Source organism: Accipiter gentilis, chromosome 6, assembly GCF_929443795.1.
Source record: "Accipiter gentilis chromosome 6, bAccGen1.1, whole genome shotgun sequence".
Classification (NCBI taxonomy): Eukaryota; Metazoa; Chordata; class Aves; order Accipitriformes; family Accipitridae; genus Astur; species Astur gentilis.
This window is the reverse complement of record NC_064885.1, coordinates 44,328,774-44,348,957: the sequence shown is the minus strand read 5'-3', so window position 1 is coordinate 44,348,957 and position 20,184 is coordinate 44,328,774. Positions and strand designations below refer to the sequence as shown.

Sequence of the window (20,184 nt, the reverse complement as noted above, 5' to 3'; positions counted from 1 at the left end):
GCAGTGTTTCATATTTGGTCTTTTTAATATAAAGCTCACTGGTGATCAGTTCTAATGGAGTGCACGACACAGTAACAAGGATTGAATGGTCAAGGCGGGTTTTGCTCTGCTCACGTAGGAAAATCTCCCGGTCCTGGTAGAGCCTCCCAGGAAACGAATCTCCGTGTCTCACTTGATACCTTCACTAACAGATCTCATACCAGCTTTCACAAAGTGAGGGTGGAAAAGCCACTAAAGTCCTTTCTGTGGTTCCAGCAGTTCTGTAGCTGACAGCTTGTCATACTGAAGCTGCCTGAAGTGAGTTATTCCTGTTACCTGTGTCTGCTGCCAATGTTGTATGGTAAGTATTTAAAATTCCAGGTTTGAGTCTTGATTGCTGGGTGAGTTTCAGTGGTGTAAGGCATTATGTATTATTGGCTGAGTGCAAAACCACAAGTAAATGATAAATCAAAATTGCCACAAACAAATCGTTATTATTCAAACCTGTACAAATAGATCATAATTTTGCTCATATTAAGAGCTGAAAAAACCCAGAATAAATTTATTACTATTTTATGTAATTTAGGAGTTAGTCTGTATGTTTGGTGTTTTTTTAAAATCCATTAATTTTGAAAGTGGAACATGCAGGGCATCTAAAATATACATAGGAATGTTTTTCCCCTGTTTTGTATTAACTCAATTTGCTTAATTTACCATACAAAGAGTTTATAGGTGGTATCCTAGTCAGGTGTTCTGTGGGGAAGGGGGAAGACTGCACTGCGCAAGCTTCAGAGGACTTGGGAGGCAGTACAGCCAGCTAATGAAATAATACTCGCTACACGGAAATCTGTAGAAAAGTAGATTTTGATTGGCTTTTACAATAGTCAGGTAAGTCTTACTCATGTTAAAATTATTTCTGTTCAGGATTTTTTAAGGAGATTGACTGTTCTTCATAGTAGCTAAAGCTATTACAGATATTAACCAGTGAGATTCATGTAATCCGACCACTTTGTGGCTACAACTCCATCAGCACTGTGGAAGGAGAGAACAAGTGCACAGCAAAATGTGTGTGGTTGATGTCAGGAAGTGATCAAACCAGCACAAAAGCAATCCAAGCTGAGGTTATAGTCTTCAATAAAAAAAAATTTAAAATTCCCCAGGTTGATTGTGATGTGGTTAAATGAGGTAGAATCTGCATTTAGCTCTTGGCACTCGAATACCTTCTCACTGATGAGCATCTTGTGTGCTAATCAGCTGCTGCTGAGAGATGTTACTGCATGCGGTTCAGGTGCTGCTGTCACATCAGGACTGAGGAGGTTCACTGCGGTATCTTACAGCCCAAAAGAGACGTGTTACCGTTCTTGGATTTTTTTATTATTTTAGATGATGTAAAGAGCAGGATTGTTCACGAGGCAGGGGACGGTTACACTGAACCCTTCATACATCCGTCAGACTTTCTGTAATGGACGAAGAGATCGCTCCCTTCCAACAGCCCTGGCTTCAGCCATGCCGTCTCTGGTCCGCTCCAGCGGCATCAGGCAGTGCTGGGTGCTGCTGGCTGCAGGACAAGCTGGGTCTGTAGGGACAGCGCCATTTCTTCCAGGAGACAGATGGGTCCCCAGTTTCCAAATTTAAGGGGAAAGGCTGCATTGCATATATTTTGACCCCTCAGTCCTGAACATTAATCTCTCTCTTAGGAAGAAAATAAGAAATGCTGAGCTTTAGTTACTGGCTTAGTCATCTAAAGATTTATTTGACCAGTCCAATCTGTGATTCATTACTGTAAAATGTGTGGGTAACCACTTCCTACCATTGTGAAGGCATTTTTCCCTTATGTACAGAAGGTTGCTTCTTAGACCCATCTGCTGAATTGAGAAATCAGAATTCTAAATTTATATGCAAATTGAGACAATTGTTTTCTAGTGAGAAGTCTTTAAAAAATGCTTTTGAGATGAGAGGAAAATTATACCAAATTATACACACGGTCTGTACACTTTTGCTAAACAGCACTAAACAGAGCTTACTCTCATTTAAAAATGAGAACAAAGTTGTTCTGGATGTTATCATCCCAAAGTTCTGCAAAAAAGACTGTGTGAAACAGAGCTGTATTATTAAAAATACTTCACTACTTGTTTCATCATTGAATATTTATTAAAAAAATACTAAATAGTCAAACATATTAAGAAGGTAATCTGCATCACGGTAAAATCTGCTCTTTGGTTCTCAGATACTCTTGCTTTATGTGATCCATGCTCATGATAGTCATACAAAGTGGACAATGTTAAACTAATACGAAGAAGTCTATCCTTTACTGGAGATCTCTAGGTACATTTCCAGAAAGTAATTTTATTTGATACTCTAAATGTTTGCTAGCAGAGCAAAAGTGCCTTAACTTTGTTTTAATTTAAATCCATTTAATCACTGAAAGAACCAATGTTAGGTAGTAATGCCAGATCTAATTTTCCCCAAGTTCTTCCTCACTTTTTGTGCATGGTCATTGCAGATTGAATGCTGTAAATGTATTTAGGCACTTAGACTCCTATGGCTGCCTTTGATTAAACTTACTCCAAGAATGAACTCAGTCCAGCTGTAGACTTTGTTAACAGTCATTCATGCTGTATTTCTTGCTCAAATGACGTGAACATATGTTACTGTGAAATCGCTGCCAAGATGGTTCTTCGCTGTGCACTTGTACGCGCCAGAATCTGAGGGCTGGGGATTCTGGATGACTAACGTCCCCGGGGGGTGAAGCAGTTCACTCCCAGGTGCTCGGCTTTGGTGACCTGTAGGGAGTACTGAGTGGTCAGGTAGTTCCCAGGTAATTTCTGGTTTTGGTATTCCCAGTGCTACGCAGTGGAGCTGAAGTGCTGCACCAGGCATCGTGTGTATGGTCTGCGGTGGTCTGTTCGTAATCCTCGGGGGATAGGCTACAATAACAACAGGAACAGTTATGGAGGAGTCTCCGGCGTTGTTGTGGGCCTTACACACGTAATTTCCTCTGTCGTGAATGGTGGCTTCTCGTATAACCAAAGTACCGTTTTCCAGCAGAATGTATTTCCAGTTGATCTGCGGTCGATCCAGCACGTAACCACCTGGCAGAGTCCACGCTGTATTTGGTTTGGGACTCCCATCAGACAGGCAGTGAAGTGATAATGACTCCCCGCTAATGCCCTTCACTGGCCCCGTTGGATGAGTGAGAATATTGGGCTTCTGGCCAACCTCCAAGATGATCAGCTTTTCAATGTAGCCAACTTTGTTCCTAGCAGCACAGCGATACTTTCCTGCTTTGCCTCCATCAGGATTATAGATGGTAAGGGTACCATTGCTTCCTGTGAGAAACTGGGAAGTCTTGATGCCACTGGAAAACCATGTGCCATTAGGCAACATCCAGCTGATGTCAGGTGGAGGGTTTCCATCCACAGAACAATTCAAGGTGGTGGTTTTCCCAGGCTTGGCTGTTATTTTTTCATTGAATGGATTTTTAAATATTGGTCGCCTTAGCATTTCTAATACCTCCAGCTGCACCACCAACATACTCTCTCCCCCATCATTACGTGCCACACAGATAAACTCTGCTGTGTCAGAAGGCCTTATATTCCGAATCTCAAGTGTCCCATTTTTGTGTACTACAATCCTGCTCCCATAATATGGAGCTGTTAGGAAAATATTATCAGGCATGATCCACATAATCTGAGGGGGAGGTGTCCCTTCTGCCCTACAGTCAATTTGTTTCTTTGAATGCCTCACTGCCGTCACTTTCATGATTGTTTTGTTCGCATATAAACCATTTATGATAGGTGGTTTAGCAACAACATCCAGTTTATACAATTTTGTATCATCCCCTCCAGGATTACGAGCAACACACATATACTCCCCAGCATCTAACAGTTTGACTTGACTGACTGATAGAGAACCATTGGCGTGCAGGAAGTGTCTGGCTGTTGATGAGGAGATCATGTCACTGGAAGGTAGCAACCAGAATATTTTTGGCTTGGGTTCTCCAACAGCTTCACAGTCCAGTAATGCTATACCTCCAGCTTTCACTTTAACGTATGTCTTGTAATTGTGCTTTATCTGAGGGGCTGCCATGATGACCGTGATGCGTATCTTCATTTCATCTCTTCCCAGTGTGTTTTCGGCATAGCAGGTATAATCTCCTCCTTCTGTTACTCCCACTTTGTTGAGATACAGAGTTCCATTGTCAAAGAGGACGTATCTGCGAGACCTGTGTCCGCTGTCATCTGCCAGCATCGCGTTATTGATCACCGTACCATCTGGCAAGCTCCAGGATATTTCTGGTGCGGGTGACCCAGAGGCCTTGCAGTCCACTCTGAAATCTTTTCCGTATGGCACCAGTTTCTTGAAATGCTGTTTCTGGTCAATCTTGGCTGGTTTCATTGTGATGCTGACTTTCATCAGTATCAGATCATCTCCAATTTTGTTTCTTGCAACACACAAATAGTCACCTGCATCCTTTTCAGTAACTGCCTCAATAACCAAGGATCCGTTAGGGTAGACGTGGATTCGACTTCCCATTCTGTTGGCAGGGGAGGGAGAAAGAGGAAAAGAATTATGGAACAGAATGCTGGAGGTGAATACTGAGCATTGAAAGTGACAGACAGTATTTACAGCACGATGAGATACAGAAGTTCTCTCCAAATGCTCCGTGTCCGCATCACCCGCCTACCCAGTGGGTTATAACTGATGTGTTGCCACTTTTGTTGTTATGTGAATGTGCACATGCTCGCTGACTCTGTCAGTGCATAAAGCTGCCTCTGCCTTGCTGAAAACTGTTCGGTGAACAAACGAGCCTGTTGAACTTTATGTCCCTCATCCCGCCAGCCTCTGTTCCTCTCCCTCATGCTTCTCCTTGCAGATAACCCGTGGCACTTGCCCCTGGCCAGGGGTAGCTGGCAGTGCTGCTACATGGTGTCCAGAACAACACTTGGCACCAAGTGATTACTCTCTAGCTGCTTTCCCTGCAGCAGGGCACAGACCTGGATCTCCCTCCTCAGCCCAGCTATGAGTTCTCATGAGCCTCCTAGGAACATCCTGATCTGGGACTGTCTCTCCCAAAGCGAAGGTTAAGTGTTACTGGTGGGGGGGAGACTCTCAAAGGTAGATTCGTCAGAGACTACCAAAGCCTCTTCCTCCTCAGTTCTACTTTACAAATCTCTTATAACTTTTCCTCCTATAAAATGACAAAATTCAGCCAATGCATGATTAACGTCAGTTTCTTAATTAAAATATGACTTGTATCCATTTTGGTAAGACCTCACCCACTTGTGACAACTGATGTGATGGGTTAGTAGATGCATAATAACAAGGCATCATCACAGATGTTTCACCACTGTTAAACATGTAAAAGTGTATTTAGTTTACAATGTTTTGTTTCAGTGATGTAACAGTCTCTTATGCAAGCACCAGAGAAGACAGTGTTTGAAGTTTCAAAGAGGTGGGGGCGGGGGGAAAGACTCCTACCTGTGCCACTGGTCAACAACTGCCTTGGAGGGTAACCTCCAGATGATCCTGGGCTTTGGCTCCCCAGTCGCTGTGCAGTTCAGAAGCAACTTATCCCCAAAATTCAGCTGAGTCATTTCTTGAGAGGCGGTAGCTATTTTTGGAAGCGTATCTCTGTGTTCCACCATGAGGCTCACCACCCTCCTTTCCGAGCCAGTCGAGCTTGTGGCTATGCACTCGTAATTCCCGCTGTCAGCAGGGGCGATGTTGCTGAGGTGGAGGGTACCGTTGGAGAACAGGAACAGCTTTGCGTTTACAAACTGCAGAGGTTTCACCACTGTGCCATCAAACAGGACCCAGTGGACAGTGGGCTGAGGATTCCCTTTTACGGTGCAAGGGAGCTTCAGGTTTTCCCCCATCATTCCTTCGACACGTTGCCTCTTCTCTTCCAGAATAGCGGGAGGTGCTGCAATGACCTGCAGTTTTACAACCAGCGTGTCAGTGCCCGCTGGGTTTTTAGCCATGCACGTGTAGAGGCCCCTGTCATAAACGGTGACTTCCTTGATAATTAGAGTGCCGTCTGGTTCCACATGAACTTTGTTATTTCCTGCGGAAGAGTCAGAGATGTGTGTTTTATTTGCTAGAACCCACAAGATGGTGGGAGGAGGCCTGCCCTCAGCTTTGCACTTCACTGCCACGGTCTTTCCGGAGTGAGCGGTGAGGAGCTGCCACCTTCCACCAGTGATGCGGGGCGGGTAGGCCACTACCGACAAGGTGACCAGGAGCCGTGCCGTGCCATGTGGGTTGGCTGCGGTGCACAGGTACTGCCCACGGTCCTCCAGGCTTGCCCGGGTGATGGAGAGCGTGCCGTTGGCAAACACCATCCATCTGCTGTCACCTCGGCCTCCTAGAGCATTGGTCCCTACAGAAGTGAGGGGACAACAGCACAGCACGTCAGAATCTCTCTCTTCTCTTTCTTTTTACTCAGTCCCTGAAAACACTTTCCCTATCCTGATCTACTTTGCCCAAATAACCAAGATGCTAGTGGTAAGAAAGAGAGAAATAACAGTATTTTGCATATACAGTGACAAAGCTTTAAGGTAAAAACAAAGCTTAGTCCTCACTAGAGACAAAGTTTGGATAAAGCAGATGGGGCTTTGCACATTCAGAGATATTTTAGCATAGCTTTGATTTGATGGTTTGTTACCACAGACAGATTTTTCTCTTCACTCGTCTCACTGTTCTGAAATAGCAGGTAACATACAATAAATATTGAAATCTTCCCACAATAAGCACAGAATTATAGTTAAATATAGATCATGTATTTCTTTTTTTTATTATTTCCCTAGAGAACTGCTTCATAATTAGCAGTAAGACACTCCAAGTATGCTGGGATATCTTTCTTTTTCACTGTTTCCAAGTTCAGCTTTTCACTGATATTTCACGGTACTCCTAAATGAAGCAATACTTGAGTTTGGCACACAGAACATCCGCCAAATGACAACACTATAATGGAAGGTAAATTCTAGACAGGTTTATCAAGCTTACCTGACAATATCTTGGTCCACTGTATTGTTGGACGAGGGTTACCAGTAGCTTCACAAGGAATAAAAGCATCTGAATTAGCTAGCACGGTAAAAGCAGCTAATTTTCCTCCAATTATTCTGGGCTTTGCAAAATGATTTCTACTTAAAGACTCCAAGGCTACAGGATTGGTGGTGATAGTTTCTTGACCTTGTCTCTTTTCAGACCAGCCTTTGACAGAACTGTCCTTGACCCTTCCCCGCAGAGGAGCACGCGGAGTCGCCATCTGTGATGGCTTCAGTATGGTCAATGTACTGACAGTTAATGTGTTGCCTCTCTCTGTGACTTCAGCAAAGGGCTTCTGCCAGAATTTGATTCCTGCCCCTGGAGGCGAGGTGGTTCTCGCAGTACGTGCAGGCGGCATGGCTGCTGTTGGGGCTGGCAGAGGGGTGGGATGCTGAGCGCTGTGAGGAGCGATGTCTGTGTTTGCAGCAGGAGCACTTGACTCAGTTCTGGCTGGGACTGTGGGCTGGGCTACGTGGTTTTCTTGGATAACCCTCTGTTCCGTTTTCAGGCGTGAGTTTTCACCTGCCATTGCGGTGGTGGCTTTGGTTTGCTGAGCCGATTCTGACCCAGCCGTTGCACAGACTGTGGCAGGTCGTGTGCTTGTGGTGCTGGAAGGTTGGCTTGGCATGGTGGGGCTCTGAGCAGTATGACTGTCGGGTGGTAACGTGGCTGACTGGATGTTCCTCCATGTGACAGGGGTCACTGACGTCTGCGTGGCTGCTGTGGGCACGTGCTGAGGTACCGCCGGTGCGTTAAGGATCCACAGTGCTGGCACTTCTGTCACCGAGACTGTGCTTGCCCTCTCAGAGACAGGTTTTGCAGGCATAAAACTTGTAGGCGTAGTTCCCGATTTAACTGTTGTCATGACAGGCGTGGCTGTATTCACCGAGGGAATCGCTGCAGTGCTGCGGCCGGCAGTCAGGCTTTGTGAAGTAGATGTTTTAGGGGGCCTCTTCCGCCTCTGACTTCTCTTTCTTCCCACTCTGAATATTTTACTTTTGGTGTCACTTTGAGGAGTACCAATAGGTGTAACTGTTGGCTTCAGACTTGTTGCATCCATTTCTTCGGTTGCACTAGTTGCAAGATTAGAGTAAGAATGTGGTTTTGCAGAGGGAAGATGTTCCTCTGACTTACCATTGCCATAATGAATGGGTTTGTTTAAAGACAGGAAACCACTGCTGTGATTCCCACCCGTTGAAATAGGTGTACAGTGCAAAGGAGATACTTTGGACGTACATAATGCTGCCATAGTTTTAGGAAGCATGGACGATGCCTCTGTTGATGGAAATCTATCTGTCCGTTGTTTTGGTAGCTTCTTCAGAAACACTTTTTGTGTACCATTTCCAAAGAGATGTTCCCAAGTAATTTTTCCTCTTTGGGAATTTTTTGGTGAGGTTCTAGGCTTAATGGTGGGTGAGACCGATTCAAGGGTGAAATATGTCTCAGTGCTTGTGGTATGTGTAATTTCTGTACCAATATGAGCTGTGTGGATTCCCATTGTTGGTAGTCTGATGCTAAAAGGTTGGATATCAGCATTTGTCTGAAATGGAGCACTGCTCTCTAATTTCCATTGAGGATTATCTTGGGTGCCCCTTGTAATGAAAGGCGTGACTGTTGTAGCTTTTTGCCTTGCACTAGGTTCACTTTCCTCTTCCCTGAGGAATGCTGTCTTTTGATGAGTACCCACTGGGTGCTCCAATGGCATATTCATGGTAGAGGGGGAGGACAGAGGTGCTTCTGGGCTAAGTGCGTTGATGGAGCTGCTTGAATTATTTAAGGTTGGTAAATTTGATACATATTTCATATTCAGTTGAACATCTGCAGCCACAGTCGTACTTCCTCTGACAGATCCTGGCCTCCCAAAACTGTATCTGTGCTCTTTCATACTTGGAATACGTCCTGGTCTAACAATTTGTCTCCTACCAGAAATTTTCCTTCGTCTTCCATATTGCTGCTGGGCCTGGGGTGTGTGAGTTGTAACGTCCTGAATAATCTGAATTTGCTGATGAGTAATGATAGTTGAGGCCAACGGTGGCTTAGGAGTTACTTGTTTCTGAGTACTATGAAAATAAATGTGACCAAATTCAGGACTTGGTTCACTGACAGTCACTACGGATATCTGGTGATCTGTTTTGGTGGAAATCTTATCAATAGACTCAGTAAAAACATGTAGCGTGTCCATTGCATTTTGGGAAGTTACAGACTTGCTGGTGTCTGTAACATCTGTCATGGGTGTCGTAGATACAGATTTTAAATGCTGGTTATTACTTTGTCCAGAATATACTGACCTTTGCCCAGCAGGGAAGAGTGTAGATGTTCTACTTGCTCCATTTGATATAGCTGATTGTTTAATACCATTTGCTGATATTTGACTTAAATCAGATCTTTCCCATGAGTTTGTAGGTGTTAGATATGTTTGTGGCCTTCTGCTGTCAGATGACACAGACTGTGAGAAAGGAGAGGGTAGAGGAGTTACTGCCTCTGCAACCAGGAGAGAGGTTGTCCTAGCAGGAGTGTTACTTGCAGTTGTCTCAGGCCCTGCAGTTATCATGCTTTCCATTGCTCTCCCCAGAGTAGATACAGTGGCTGTCTCTGTTAGTGGCATCGTGAATTCTTCTTCTGGAGATACAAGATCACCAGATGTTTCTTCCTCATGCTCAGGTACTTCTGAGAACTTACGGACTTGAATAGGCGGTTTTGTTGCAACTTCTCCTCGTTTTTCTATCAACATCGAGTTCCTCTTTGTTTTTTCCAACAAGGCTGCCCAGCGCTGTGGATCGACTCTCCTGGCTGCGGAAACAAACTGTCTTCTGTGTCCTCTAAACTGCCTGCTTATTTTGTCCCTGTAGTGCCTGTAAGTCATCTTCCCGTAGCTGTTCCTTTTGTGTGCACTCTGATTTCTGGATGCCGAGGCAGCAGATTCCTGATTAGCTGTCGGGGTAGCCAGAGTAGCTAAAGGCTGTTTCTGTGTTGTAGCAGAGGCCAGCATTGCATTACCAGAGCCATCACCCTCTTCCCATTCTCCCACATCTACATGCTTTTTCTTTAGAGTGGTTTTATCCTTTCTAACTAGCACTTGGAAAACCAAAAGATCAACACCATACTGGTTGGCTGCAACACATTGAAAGTAGCCACTGTCTCGCTCTGTTACTCCTTGTATTCTCAAGGTACCATTGTCAAAAATATGTTTGTTTCTTACAGAATGATGAAGAATTGCATGCTCAGGTAACACCCAACTAATGGCAGCATCTGGAACAGCAGTGGATGTGCAGGGAAGGTAAAGTGTGCTGCCAACAAACGTAGAACGTTGGGCTCCATTTACACTGTTGTGTTCCACGTAGGGATCGACCACAGTAATCCTAAATGTGAGAGTATCTGCATCGTTGTAATTTGTGCCTATGCAGTGGTAAAGCCCAGTGTCAAAAGTATCAGCTGTCCGTAACGTGAATGTTCCAGTTTTAAGTACTATGATTCTTCCATCCTCACTGATATAAGGAGCTCTAACTTTGCTCCCATCAGCCAATATCCACTCTATTGCAGGAGCTGGTTCTCCAATTGCTTGGCACTCTAGTTCTACGGTCCCCCCAACTAAAACAGTGTGCTCTGTCTGCGTCTTGTTGTCCCTGGAGATGATGGTCCAGTTATTTCTCACCTGTTTTTTGTCAGTACTGGGCAAAATAATCTGAGCATCCGTAAAGTACTGGATGTGCAAAGTGTTAAGTGTGGTTGCTGTCCTGTCTAGCTGTAATGCCACTTTGCTTTGCATTAACCACGATGGTTCAGCTCTCAGTTCAGTCTCTATATTGGTAAAAAGTTCATCTTTTTCAGAGTAGATTTGTTTATATTTGTAACTAATAAAAGGCACATTAGTTGCTAGGACATTCCTTTCCAGTTTTAAGGGGGAATTACTGTACAGTGCCAGTATGCTCCATAGCTGCTGAATATGTTCATAATCAATGCCACACACGAGAAATGCTGAGAATGATGTTTTGAGTACTGTACTGTTGCCATCTTTGTCGAATGAGATGGGAGACATTTCTTTAGGTTTTTGGATAGTGCAAACCAAGTTACCTCGACTTCCTGCTTGGTCAGTCATGTTCAAAACCATGGATCCTATAGGAGCTATGAAGTCCTTGGGAGATATGGAACTGAAATCCCCATCATCTGGCACTGTGAGGTTTTTAAATTTCAGGGAGTCATGTATGGCTGGCTTAGTGCAGGCTAAAGATGCAGAAGGAATATCCAGTAAGCTTTTCCTGTTACGATTTTTGGGACTAGCACAAACTGGGCATTGCTGACCACCAGAACTTCTGTCTTTTTTGCACTTCATAACATCTGAAGGGAAGAAAAATGCAGTAAGCTTTTGTGATACAATTTTTAGTATTAAAGAGGACATATAACTACCAGCAAGTTGTCTCTTGAATAAAATATTAACAAAGTTTATCTTAAAGTAGCCTATGAAAAGCTAAATTAAGCTAAGAAATACTATGAATTTTCTCTGATGAAACCGCTCAAGGACTGTTGCAGCTCAGTGTGGTGCCTTTCCATCCCAGTGGTTTTACACCATGCCAGGAGGGCTCTGCTGTGGTACATGGCCTTAGCTTTGTCCTGAGACACAGGCTCTAGCATTCTGGGGCTAACATTACGCTATCATGTGCAACCTCTACTCAGGGCAGCAACAGAGAAAGTCCTCGAGTCCTGTTCCTTATTTCTTTTTCAAAGAATTGAGTACAATGTGGCCTTTGCTCTTGCCAGTTACATAAAAATTAGCTTCCTTGTTCCCTGTGGATTCTCCTGGGGCACAGAAGCTTCAGACTGGCCAAGGAAAACGTTCTGCTAAGGGAAGCTACACTTGGGAATGAGTTAAGACCACTAGATTAATTTAATCTGGGAAAACTGAATGGTATTAATCTGTTTATCCCAATTACATGCACCTACAAAACCCCTGTCTTCCAGTCTTTTCTGGAATAATAAATAAATAAATAAAGGACAATTACCTTTATCAGAAAGAATGAGATGCTATAACATGATTAAAAAGCATAAACAAAGCCTTCGGCTCACCTGGTCTCTCTTTTGCCCATTCTGCAAACCACTGTAGATTGCAATCACAGGACCATGGGTTTCCATGAAGGTAAATGCTCTCCAGCTCAGACATGTAGGAAAACAGTTCTTGTGGTAGTGAAGTCAACACATTGTCAGACAAATATATGTGCTTCACGAAGGATATTTTAAATATTTGGCTATAGCGCAAGGTGACAAAAGTATCTGGATGAAGCTGCTTAAGTAGATTTCCTTCCAAGTGGACTAACCTCAGTGATGTGAGTCCATAGAAAACATTGGGATTTACAAATTCAATTTTATTGTGGTCCATATGCAACCGTACCAAGCTCTTCAGACCATAAAAAACATCCTGCTGAAGTACTCTGACCTTGTTATAACTCATTTTTAAGACCTGTTGATGAAAAAGTAACAAGTGTATAATATTAACCCATGTTATATTGTTATAAGACTCCTAACAAATTTTGATTGATGGTTACTCTGTGAAGTGAAGGTACTTCACCATATCAGTAATGCGAGTGATTGGAAAAAAACTTAGTAGGAGGAATTATTTTTAAATGCAATGCTAGTTGCAGGACTACAAGGATGCTTTCTTGTTCCAACAGTCCATCAGGATGACACTTCTGCAGTCACATTATACAAAACGCAGTGATTAAAAATAAAATAAAGCAAGGCTTATTTCTCACTCAAAAAAATCTCAAGTAAACCACACTTATGAAAAGGGTAAGCAGAATTTGACCATAAATTGTGGTAGTGATTTTTGTTCCAGCCAGTGTTACAACTATAAAAATGCATGCAACGGTCTATTTTGTTTGATGTTTAACCAACAGAACTGCTAAGTGTGTTCCCAGTTTCAGGATTTGGGTCATGTGAGATGCGTACTTGCCAAACCTCAACTCTCAGGTTCCATTTTGTTGCTGACAGGTTAAAAGTCAAATTCGTAACTATGAGATGACCAAATGTGGCATATTGCTAAAGTATTAAATATGGTACCCAAGACACCCTTTTTGTTGTTACTTTTCCTGTTAGAATTATACTCTTATGGTCATGAATTCTGTATTTTGAATATTAATGAGGAAAAACAGCACCAAACCATGATAACATGCAAGTTTATTTTATTTGCCAAATATAATTCCATTAAAACTATCTGTATGTGTTGCCATCCTGCTTGTTGATAAGGGAGGAAAAGCCTATAGGACTCCATAAAGCTTATTTTATTAAGTTGGTTGCAAGGAGTTAATAAGCAAGCTTTCAGGCACAGAACTACCCTTTATGAGGGTTAATGAAACCTGAAGATCTGTATGCTCCAAAGTTTGTCTGGTTTTTGCTCCCCCCCCCCCCCCCTAATCCTCTAAAACCAGCAACTGAGCCAATGCCATGTTTTCTGTCTGAACAGTTCAGGTTTCTCATGTTCTTAGTTAATCACAGCTACAACATTATTATTTCTCTGTAGCAGTTAATAACAGCTCTAGGTGGAAATTTAACTGGAGAATAAGTGTTAACTGTACATCACATTACTTGGGAATGGTTGTTCCTAAATAATCATGTAAGTACTACTGTATGTATGGAATATCTGCATGGCACAGTGAGATATGGAGATAGCTCCAGGATCCCTGTATGACACTGTACATTTACTATGTAAATAATAGTATAATACTTTTTACAATGTATGTAAATATATGTAGTATTTTATAAATAGGTAATATTTCAGTTAAAGAACAAAACAGGCATCAAACACTACATTTTAAAATTCCACAAATATATATAAAAATATAAAACCAAGGAACTGTAGTTTTTTTAAAGCATTAAAATGTTTATACGTAACATGTTCAGTTTCTGTTCAGTAGGAGCATTTTTTTTAATGAAGGATAGAAAGAGACAGGACTATACTGTACTGAAGGGAAAGGCAAATCTGGATGAAAAACAATCCTCAAAAAAAAACCCCAGGAATTGACTAACAAATTAACTGAAGACAAGTTTCCTACCACAGATGCAGTACTTGGAGCTCTGCAGTCTTCCTCTCTCGTGTGAAAGAGAGTTTCAACTGCAGTTGCCCGTTAAGATATTGCTGACAGATATCTACCAATATGTTCATCATACTCTTTAACCTGTACCTGAATGTCCACCTGTGAAGGAAAGACATTTCCCATTAGGATACTGGATCTTGAAGGCCCTTGTCTTTCACGTGGATACAATAATAAACAGGAAACCAAAATGCTACAGACCACTGGTCTGCTTCCATTTATCAGTGTTACTGCAGATTGCTTAAAAGTCATAGCAAAAATTAAGATTAGGTCATCTCCTAATTAAGATTAGGTCACTTAGTTCTTACCTGTAATGAACATAAATCACTGAACACCTTATCAGGGATTGTATTTATCTCATTGCTGTGCAGCATCAGTAACTCCAGTTTCTCCAGGCCAGAAAAATCTGTTTCCGTCAGTTTAAGCAAGCTGTTGTAACTGTAACAAACATTTCATCCCAGACCTGGGTTTAGTCAGACAGCTGAACTTCACAAGTTTTAAAACAAACAAAGAAAACAAAAACAAAAGAACAACTCTTTGGAAATGCATAAAGGTAGATAGCACTTCTGGTTGCTAAGATGAAATTTTAAGTCATTCCTTCACGTTAGCCCCAAATTTGGTAACTTTTTCAGGGTGGCCTTGTGAAGACTGTATTCACAGTGGATAGGGAAAGTAACTGCAAAAATGTGCAGACAAGAATGCCAGTTTTGGGCTTCAGTGCAGAAGAGCAAGAAGCTCCTGTAATGGCAGAGGTTGGTGATACGTTGCTGCCTCTTTCCATCGAGGGCTTTCCCGACACTGCAGTATCACAGAGGGTCCATGAACAAAAGAGCCTCCTTTGCTGCCCACTGAGTACTAGGTGAAACCAAGGGTATTGGGGTGAGCCCTTCCTCCTGGGACTGAACGACGACGGCTGTGCCTAGCCTATGGTGCAGGTGGGTTCTGCAGAGTGTCTTGCAGTCCCTCCCTGGTCCTTGGCTGGACTATGCTGTCCGCCCTTTCCAGTTGTACCTCTTGAGTTCCACTCCACAGGTGTTCAAAGGTGCACACTACTTGTTAATGCAGATGTAGCCTCAGCCTCCCCTGACCTCCGTGAGCATACATACAGTATGGATAGTCTAGGCTGGATTTAAACAGGGAACCAAAAATGAAAGAGAGCGCCCGTTATGTGACAGCTGCACTGCTCTAGGAGGTTTGACCATCGGTCATCTCTAAGTCTATCCAGCGCAGGTATTGACAGTGGCGATGCTACGCTATCCCAGAATTAGCAGGTGGTGTGTAAGCCTCGCAAACACCGAGTACCTACTCTGTGATGCCTTTGACTTCATGACTACTATCACACTTGCATGACCTGATTAGCTAACGCAAGGACTCTTCTCATGGTGCAGTCACACCTCCTACACCCTGTGGTGACAAGTTGGATTAATTCACCAGTCAGAGAGATGGCCTTTCTGTAGTGGTAATTGGTGTATTTCAAACACATTTCCCACACCTCAGGTAACGCACAGTCCTCTAAAAGTACTGGTACTTAATTGTAAGACTCCATGTACAGCGCTTCTGGACAACATTGACAAAATCAATGGAAGGGAAGGGCAGACAGGAGCTGGGATCTGGATCTGTTGCCCAGAAGCAGAAGGCAGATGAGGGGAAAGACTTCAATGAAAACTTCCTTTTATATTTTCTGCATACACATATCGATGATTCAAAGGTTATGCGTATCAAAACTGATGCAAGGATCAGTCAAATATTGCTGATGGGTCTCGTCATTTGATTGTATGACAAAGGACACTTGCTGGAAGCTGCGTTAATGGGCCAGCCGAGCCTGGGTATAATCCCTTCCCTGTTCCTTTTAACCACTCGTGGAACAGAAACATTTTGGAGGCTGAAATGCTCAGATGAGTATTATTTCCCATAGACTCAACAGATAAAAGCATAGATTCTAGCATTGTGTGATGTTCTAAAGTCACAGCAAAGTCTCTGAAGATTTTAATACACATACTAATTTTCCAGCCCGCTGTCTGAGCTCTGAACTATCTTTTCCCAGAAAGAATTCTCTCTAGTTCAGACTCCTTCTGTGTTACAGATGCAAAATGTTTAGGTAATATAAAAGAATTCCTTTAAGTTCAAAACTTTCTGCAGTGTTCACATGCCCTGTGATACATCCCCCAAACTTCCACTTAGTGCCGGTGGTCTTAGGCTTTGCTAGCTGCGACTGCAACCGCTTCTGAACACTGCAGAACATTAAGCTCTTAATGTTTATTTATTGCTTTGGTTAGTTTTTAGCCCTAAATCTGGAAACTCTTCATTATTGCTTTGCAAAGTGTTGAAAGGTAACCGGTCAGAATATTTAAAATCTCGATGTTAAACGTACCCCAGGTTGATGCGCTCCACGTTTGGAGGGATGTGCGGTGGGATGGCTGTGAAGTACCGGAACGTGCAGTGCACCTCGGTGGGCACATAGCAGGCACAGAGCCTGGGACAGGCGATGCCGCCGCGGAGGGCGGCCAGGCAGAGAGCGAGGAGTGTCCCCAGCCACTGGGGTCTGCCTCTGCGGATTGCCTTCATCCTGCAGGAAAATACTACGCTCCCGCCCTTCACAGCAAAAGCGAACAGGCAGATTCCTACAAGGAAAATAAAACATGCAGGCATTTATAGTGACATCCCTGCCGAGTTCCTGAGTTTTAAGCTGTGAGAACAAGAGCAACTTTGTAACTGGAAAGAAAAACCAACCCGCAAACCAGACCCAAACCTCTTGGTTTTCCCCTCAGTACTTGTATCTGTGTAACGTTCTAAAATGTTTGTCATTTTAAAGAAACAGCCCCACAATTTCTTCGTCTTAGTGCGACGCGCCCCGAGTTGTTGCTTACAGGTGAAGTTTTAATTTCTGAAGGAAGCGAACGTGGAAACTGTCGTCTTTGGCTGCCGTTACACCGCGACTCCGGTTACGCGGAGCGGCTATAAATCTGCTAGCAATTTATCCTCGGGAAGGAACACGTCAGCTCCTTCCTTGCCAGTCATTATCCCAAGCAAAATTAACTAATTTCAAAGCCCGCGCGCCGAGCCTCCCCCAGGTCCACACGCCCCACCACCCCCGCAGCGCTCCTCCCGGCCCGGCGGCCGCGGACCGCCGCCCGCCCGCCCGTCCGTCCCCACCTGCGCCCGGGAGCCGAGCCCGCCCGGCACCTGGCCGCGGGGCCGCCCGGCGGCGCAGGCCGAGCCCCGCCCGCCCCTACCTGCGCGGCGGCGGCGGGTCCCGCCGGGCCGCGCTGGGGCCGCAGTCCCCGGCGGGGCCGCTCCCTCGGGGCAGAGCCGAGCCGAGCCGGGCCGGGCCGGGCAGGCAGAATCCCGCCGCCGGCGCCGGCTCCTCCTCCCGGGAGGCGCCGCCGCGCTGGTGGGGGGCCGGGGAGGGGGCCGGGACCGCCGGCGGAGCTGCCCGCCCGCCCGTGCCCCCCGCAGCCGGCGGGGCTCGGCGCCCGCCGCCGCGTCCCGGGGCCCGGCGATCCGCGGCCGGGGATGCTGCGGGCCCGGCAGGGCAGCGCCGCTCCGCTCCGCTCCCCCGCTCCCGCCCCGTCGCCCCGCCGGGGCCTCCGGGGCCGCGGCGAGGGCAAACGCGAGGAAGCCGGCCCTCGTAGGTAAGGAGCGGAAGGGGGCTGAGGTCTGGCATCGGGGGGGAATCCTGCGGAACCCCTCCAAAACCTGTCTGCTGACTCTTCAGAACGAGCGCTACGCTCGCTTTGAGGGGGAGCGAGGTTTGTCCTCCTCGGTAGGTCAAGGCCGTCAGGGCACAGACCTTGCTGGTGTTTTGTGACGGCCATAAACCGGACTGGGGGCAGGTTTCTGCTGACGGTATGAGTTGGAAGACGTTAGTAGATACCTTTAACACCCGACTACCTGGCCCTCCAATAGCCCTTGAACTGCTAAACTTTACAACTGTATTTCAACAGATGCTTTAATTAATGCCAAATTATTGTATCCTTATGCGGTCAAGGTTAGGAGTTAAACATGAACCCTCTAAGCCACAGGAAATCATCGCTGCCTGCACAAAGTTAAAATGGAGGAGATTTGAGGAAAACCCTGGAAACGTTCAAGGCTGGGCTGGACGGGGCTCTGAGCAACGTGATCCAGTTGAAGATGTCCCTGCCCGTGGCAGGGGGTGGATGGACTAGATGACCTTCAGAGGTCCCTTGCAACACAAACCGTTCTATGATTGTGTGATTCTAAATGCATGGACAAAGCCCCATAGCTTCTTACTCCCCTCTCTGCCTCTTACTCAGTAGTGTTATCTACCAACACCACCACGTGTACTAGCACTGCCGATTTTTGTCCAGCACCTGAGTTTTTCCCACTGAGGCCCAATGCACTTGGCACTCCTTGTCTCTGATTCTTTTCAGTTTTATATTCCTCAGAGATCAGTTGGATGGACATGCAGCAGATGAGTAATTGCGTTAACGGCCCAGCCACAAAATTCTATCTGTGCAGAGCAAACAGCAGCTGAGTTCAGATACTTTGGGTGAGACACACAGATTATTCAACTGTCACTTAGGTTTATGAGAGTTCCGATTGTATTACACATTTGCGACTCCATCTCTATGTTCCAAATTAGCAAAGAATCAGTATTGTTTCAGGAAACAAGCTCCTTAACAATGTTACATAAACCCCACGTTCTTTTGCAGAAATACTCCTGTTTATACTGAAATGTGATGCCTCAGGAATTGTTGGTGATCATATTTGATGTAGTTGCTAAACATCTTCCACCAAAAAAATGTATATATATGCCAAATACAGAGCAAAGTCTCTACTCTCTGCATGATACTCTGGATAGGTTTGGGCAGACTAATAACCCATTGCTGCTTTCTGACGGATAAATGTTCGAGCTGTTGTGTCAGTCTCAAATAAATCTGCCTAAGCAATTTCTAATAATTTCTTGCTACTGGTTTGCATATTGTCTGCTGTTGATTTAAAAGATGAGAAGGCAACTGGCTTCAAGGTGTAGAGTGAAATGAGAGGAAACCGGTGTAATCCACATAACATAAACGATGATGGATTGTGCTCTTGGTGCGTAAGGAAGTCCACAAGGAAGCGGACAATGCCTGGCAACTGACTTCACATGAACCTTCACACAAGATTGTCATTTGTGCCTGGAACTGAGTAGGAATTTTCAGCCAAAATGTTTTTTCTTTTTTCCCTGAGATTTTGCACTCTCCACAGAATTGATATTTTTCTTGGAGAAATGGTAATTTTGCCAAATGTTTCAGTTTTCTCTGAGGAAAGCCAAAGCATCTGAAGTCAGCATGAATCTGCTTAATCTGCCTCTGTGCCAGGGTGCTTAAGAGAAGCTGTAGTATGCGTACCCAAGCCTTTATCTTTTCTGGTCAGCCTCGTTCTAGGACAAACCAAATCTGTTAAGACTGTTTTGGTAAAAATATGTGAAGATTCTTGCAGAATCAAGAAAACCAAATAAGTGCTTCACACTTGTTTCTACACAGGTATCAGCAATAATTCTCTGAGAATGATATACTGAAAACAGCATTTTCGCCGATTCATATGGCTTGCCTCTTATTTCCATGGGCGGTGTGTTGTACTATGTTATTTTGATGATACTGCCACGTTTTGGTGTGTACACCTATACTATCGTGATGACTGTAAGAAGAAATCAAAACTACAGCTAGTCAAACATTTCTGAAAAAACACCACCAATGTGAACATCAGGTAAAGTTTGCGTATTTATGGCATTTAAATAGGTGCAGTATGCCTGACCTTGATTAAGTGTCTCAGTGTTGCCTGCTTATCACAGTAGGCTGACAGTCTTGGTATGATGCTTTCTGAGGTTATCCTCAGAAAGAGTAGATTATGTGCTAAATTGAAATGTTCTTCCAGGGGAAATAAATAAGAAAAGGCTTTTGGAGTATCTATGAGAGTCCCCTCTTGGCAGAGTTTATCTAAAGCCAGGAAGAGGGATTAAGCATATACAGTGGGATTAATCTATTGGAATGGCAAAATAACCCATATGAAGACTACATGGAAAATTGGAAACACTTTTTCCATAGCATGACAGTATCTTTTAATGTTGCCT

At 44.4% G+C, this 20,184-nt stretch overlaps 1 protein-coding gene across 1 annotated transcript; it reads right to left on the bottom strand.

The window, feature by feature from the left end:
- Positions 1 to 2,607: 2,607 nt before the first annotated feature.
- On the bottom strand, positions 2,608 to 16,760 carry IGSF10 (immunoglobulin superfamily member 10). Its single transcript, XM_049803753.1, has 6 exons — positions 16,483 to 16,760; positions 14,420 to 14,549; positions 12,091 to 12,481; positions 6,988 to 11,364; positions 5,461 to 6,361; positions 2,608 to 4,516 (listed from the first exon to the last, which is right to left on the bottom strand). The coding sequence occupies exons 1-6, from the start codon at positions 16,758 to 16,760 to the stop codon at positions 2,608 to 2,610; spliced, it is 7,986 nt and encodes a 2,661-aa protein (XP_049659710.1).
- Between the last annotated feature and the right edge of the window lie 3,424 nt (positions 16,761 to 20,184).

Coding starts and splice junctions, on each gene's coding strand:
- IGSF10 (XM_049803753.1), bottom strand. CDS start 16,760: ATGCCTGCATGTTTTATTTTCCTTGTAGGAATCTGCCTGTTCGCTTTT. Junction 14,550..16,482: donor GTGGAGCGCATCAACCTGGG/GTACGTTTAACA, acceptor TGTTTGTTACAG/TTACAACAGCTTGCTTAAAC. Junction 6,362..6,987: donor GTGGACCAAGATATTGTCAG/GTAAGCTTGATA, acceptor TCACTTCTGTAG/GGACCAATGCTCTAGGAGGC.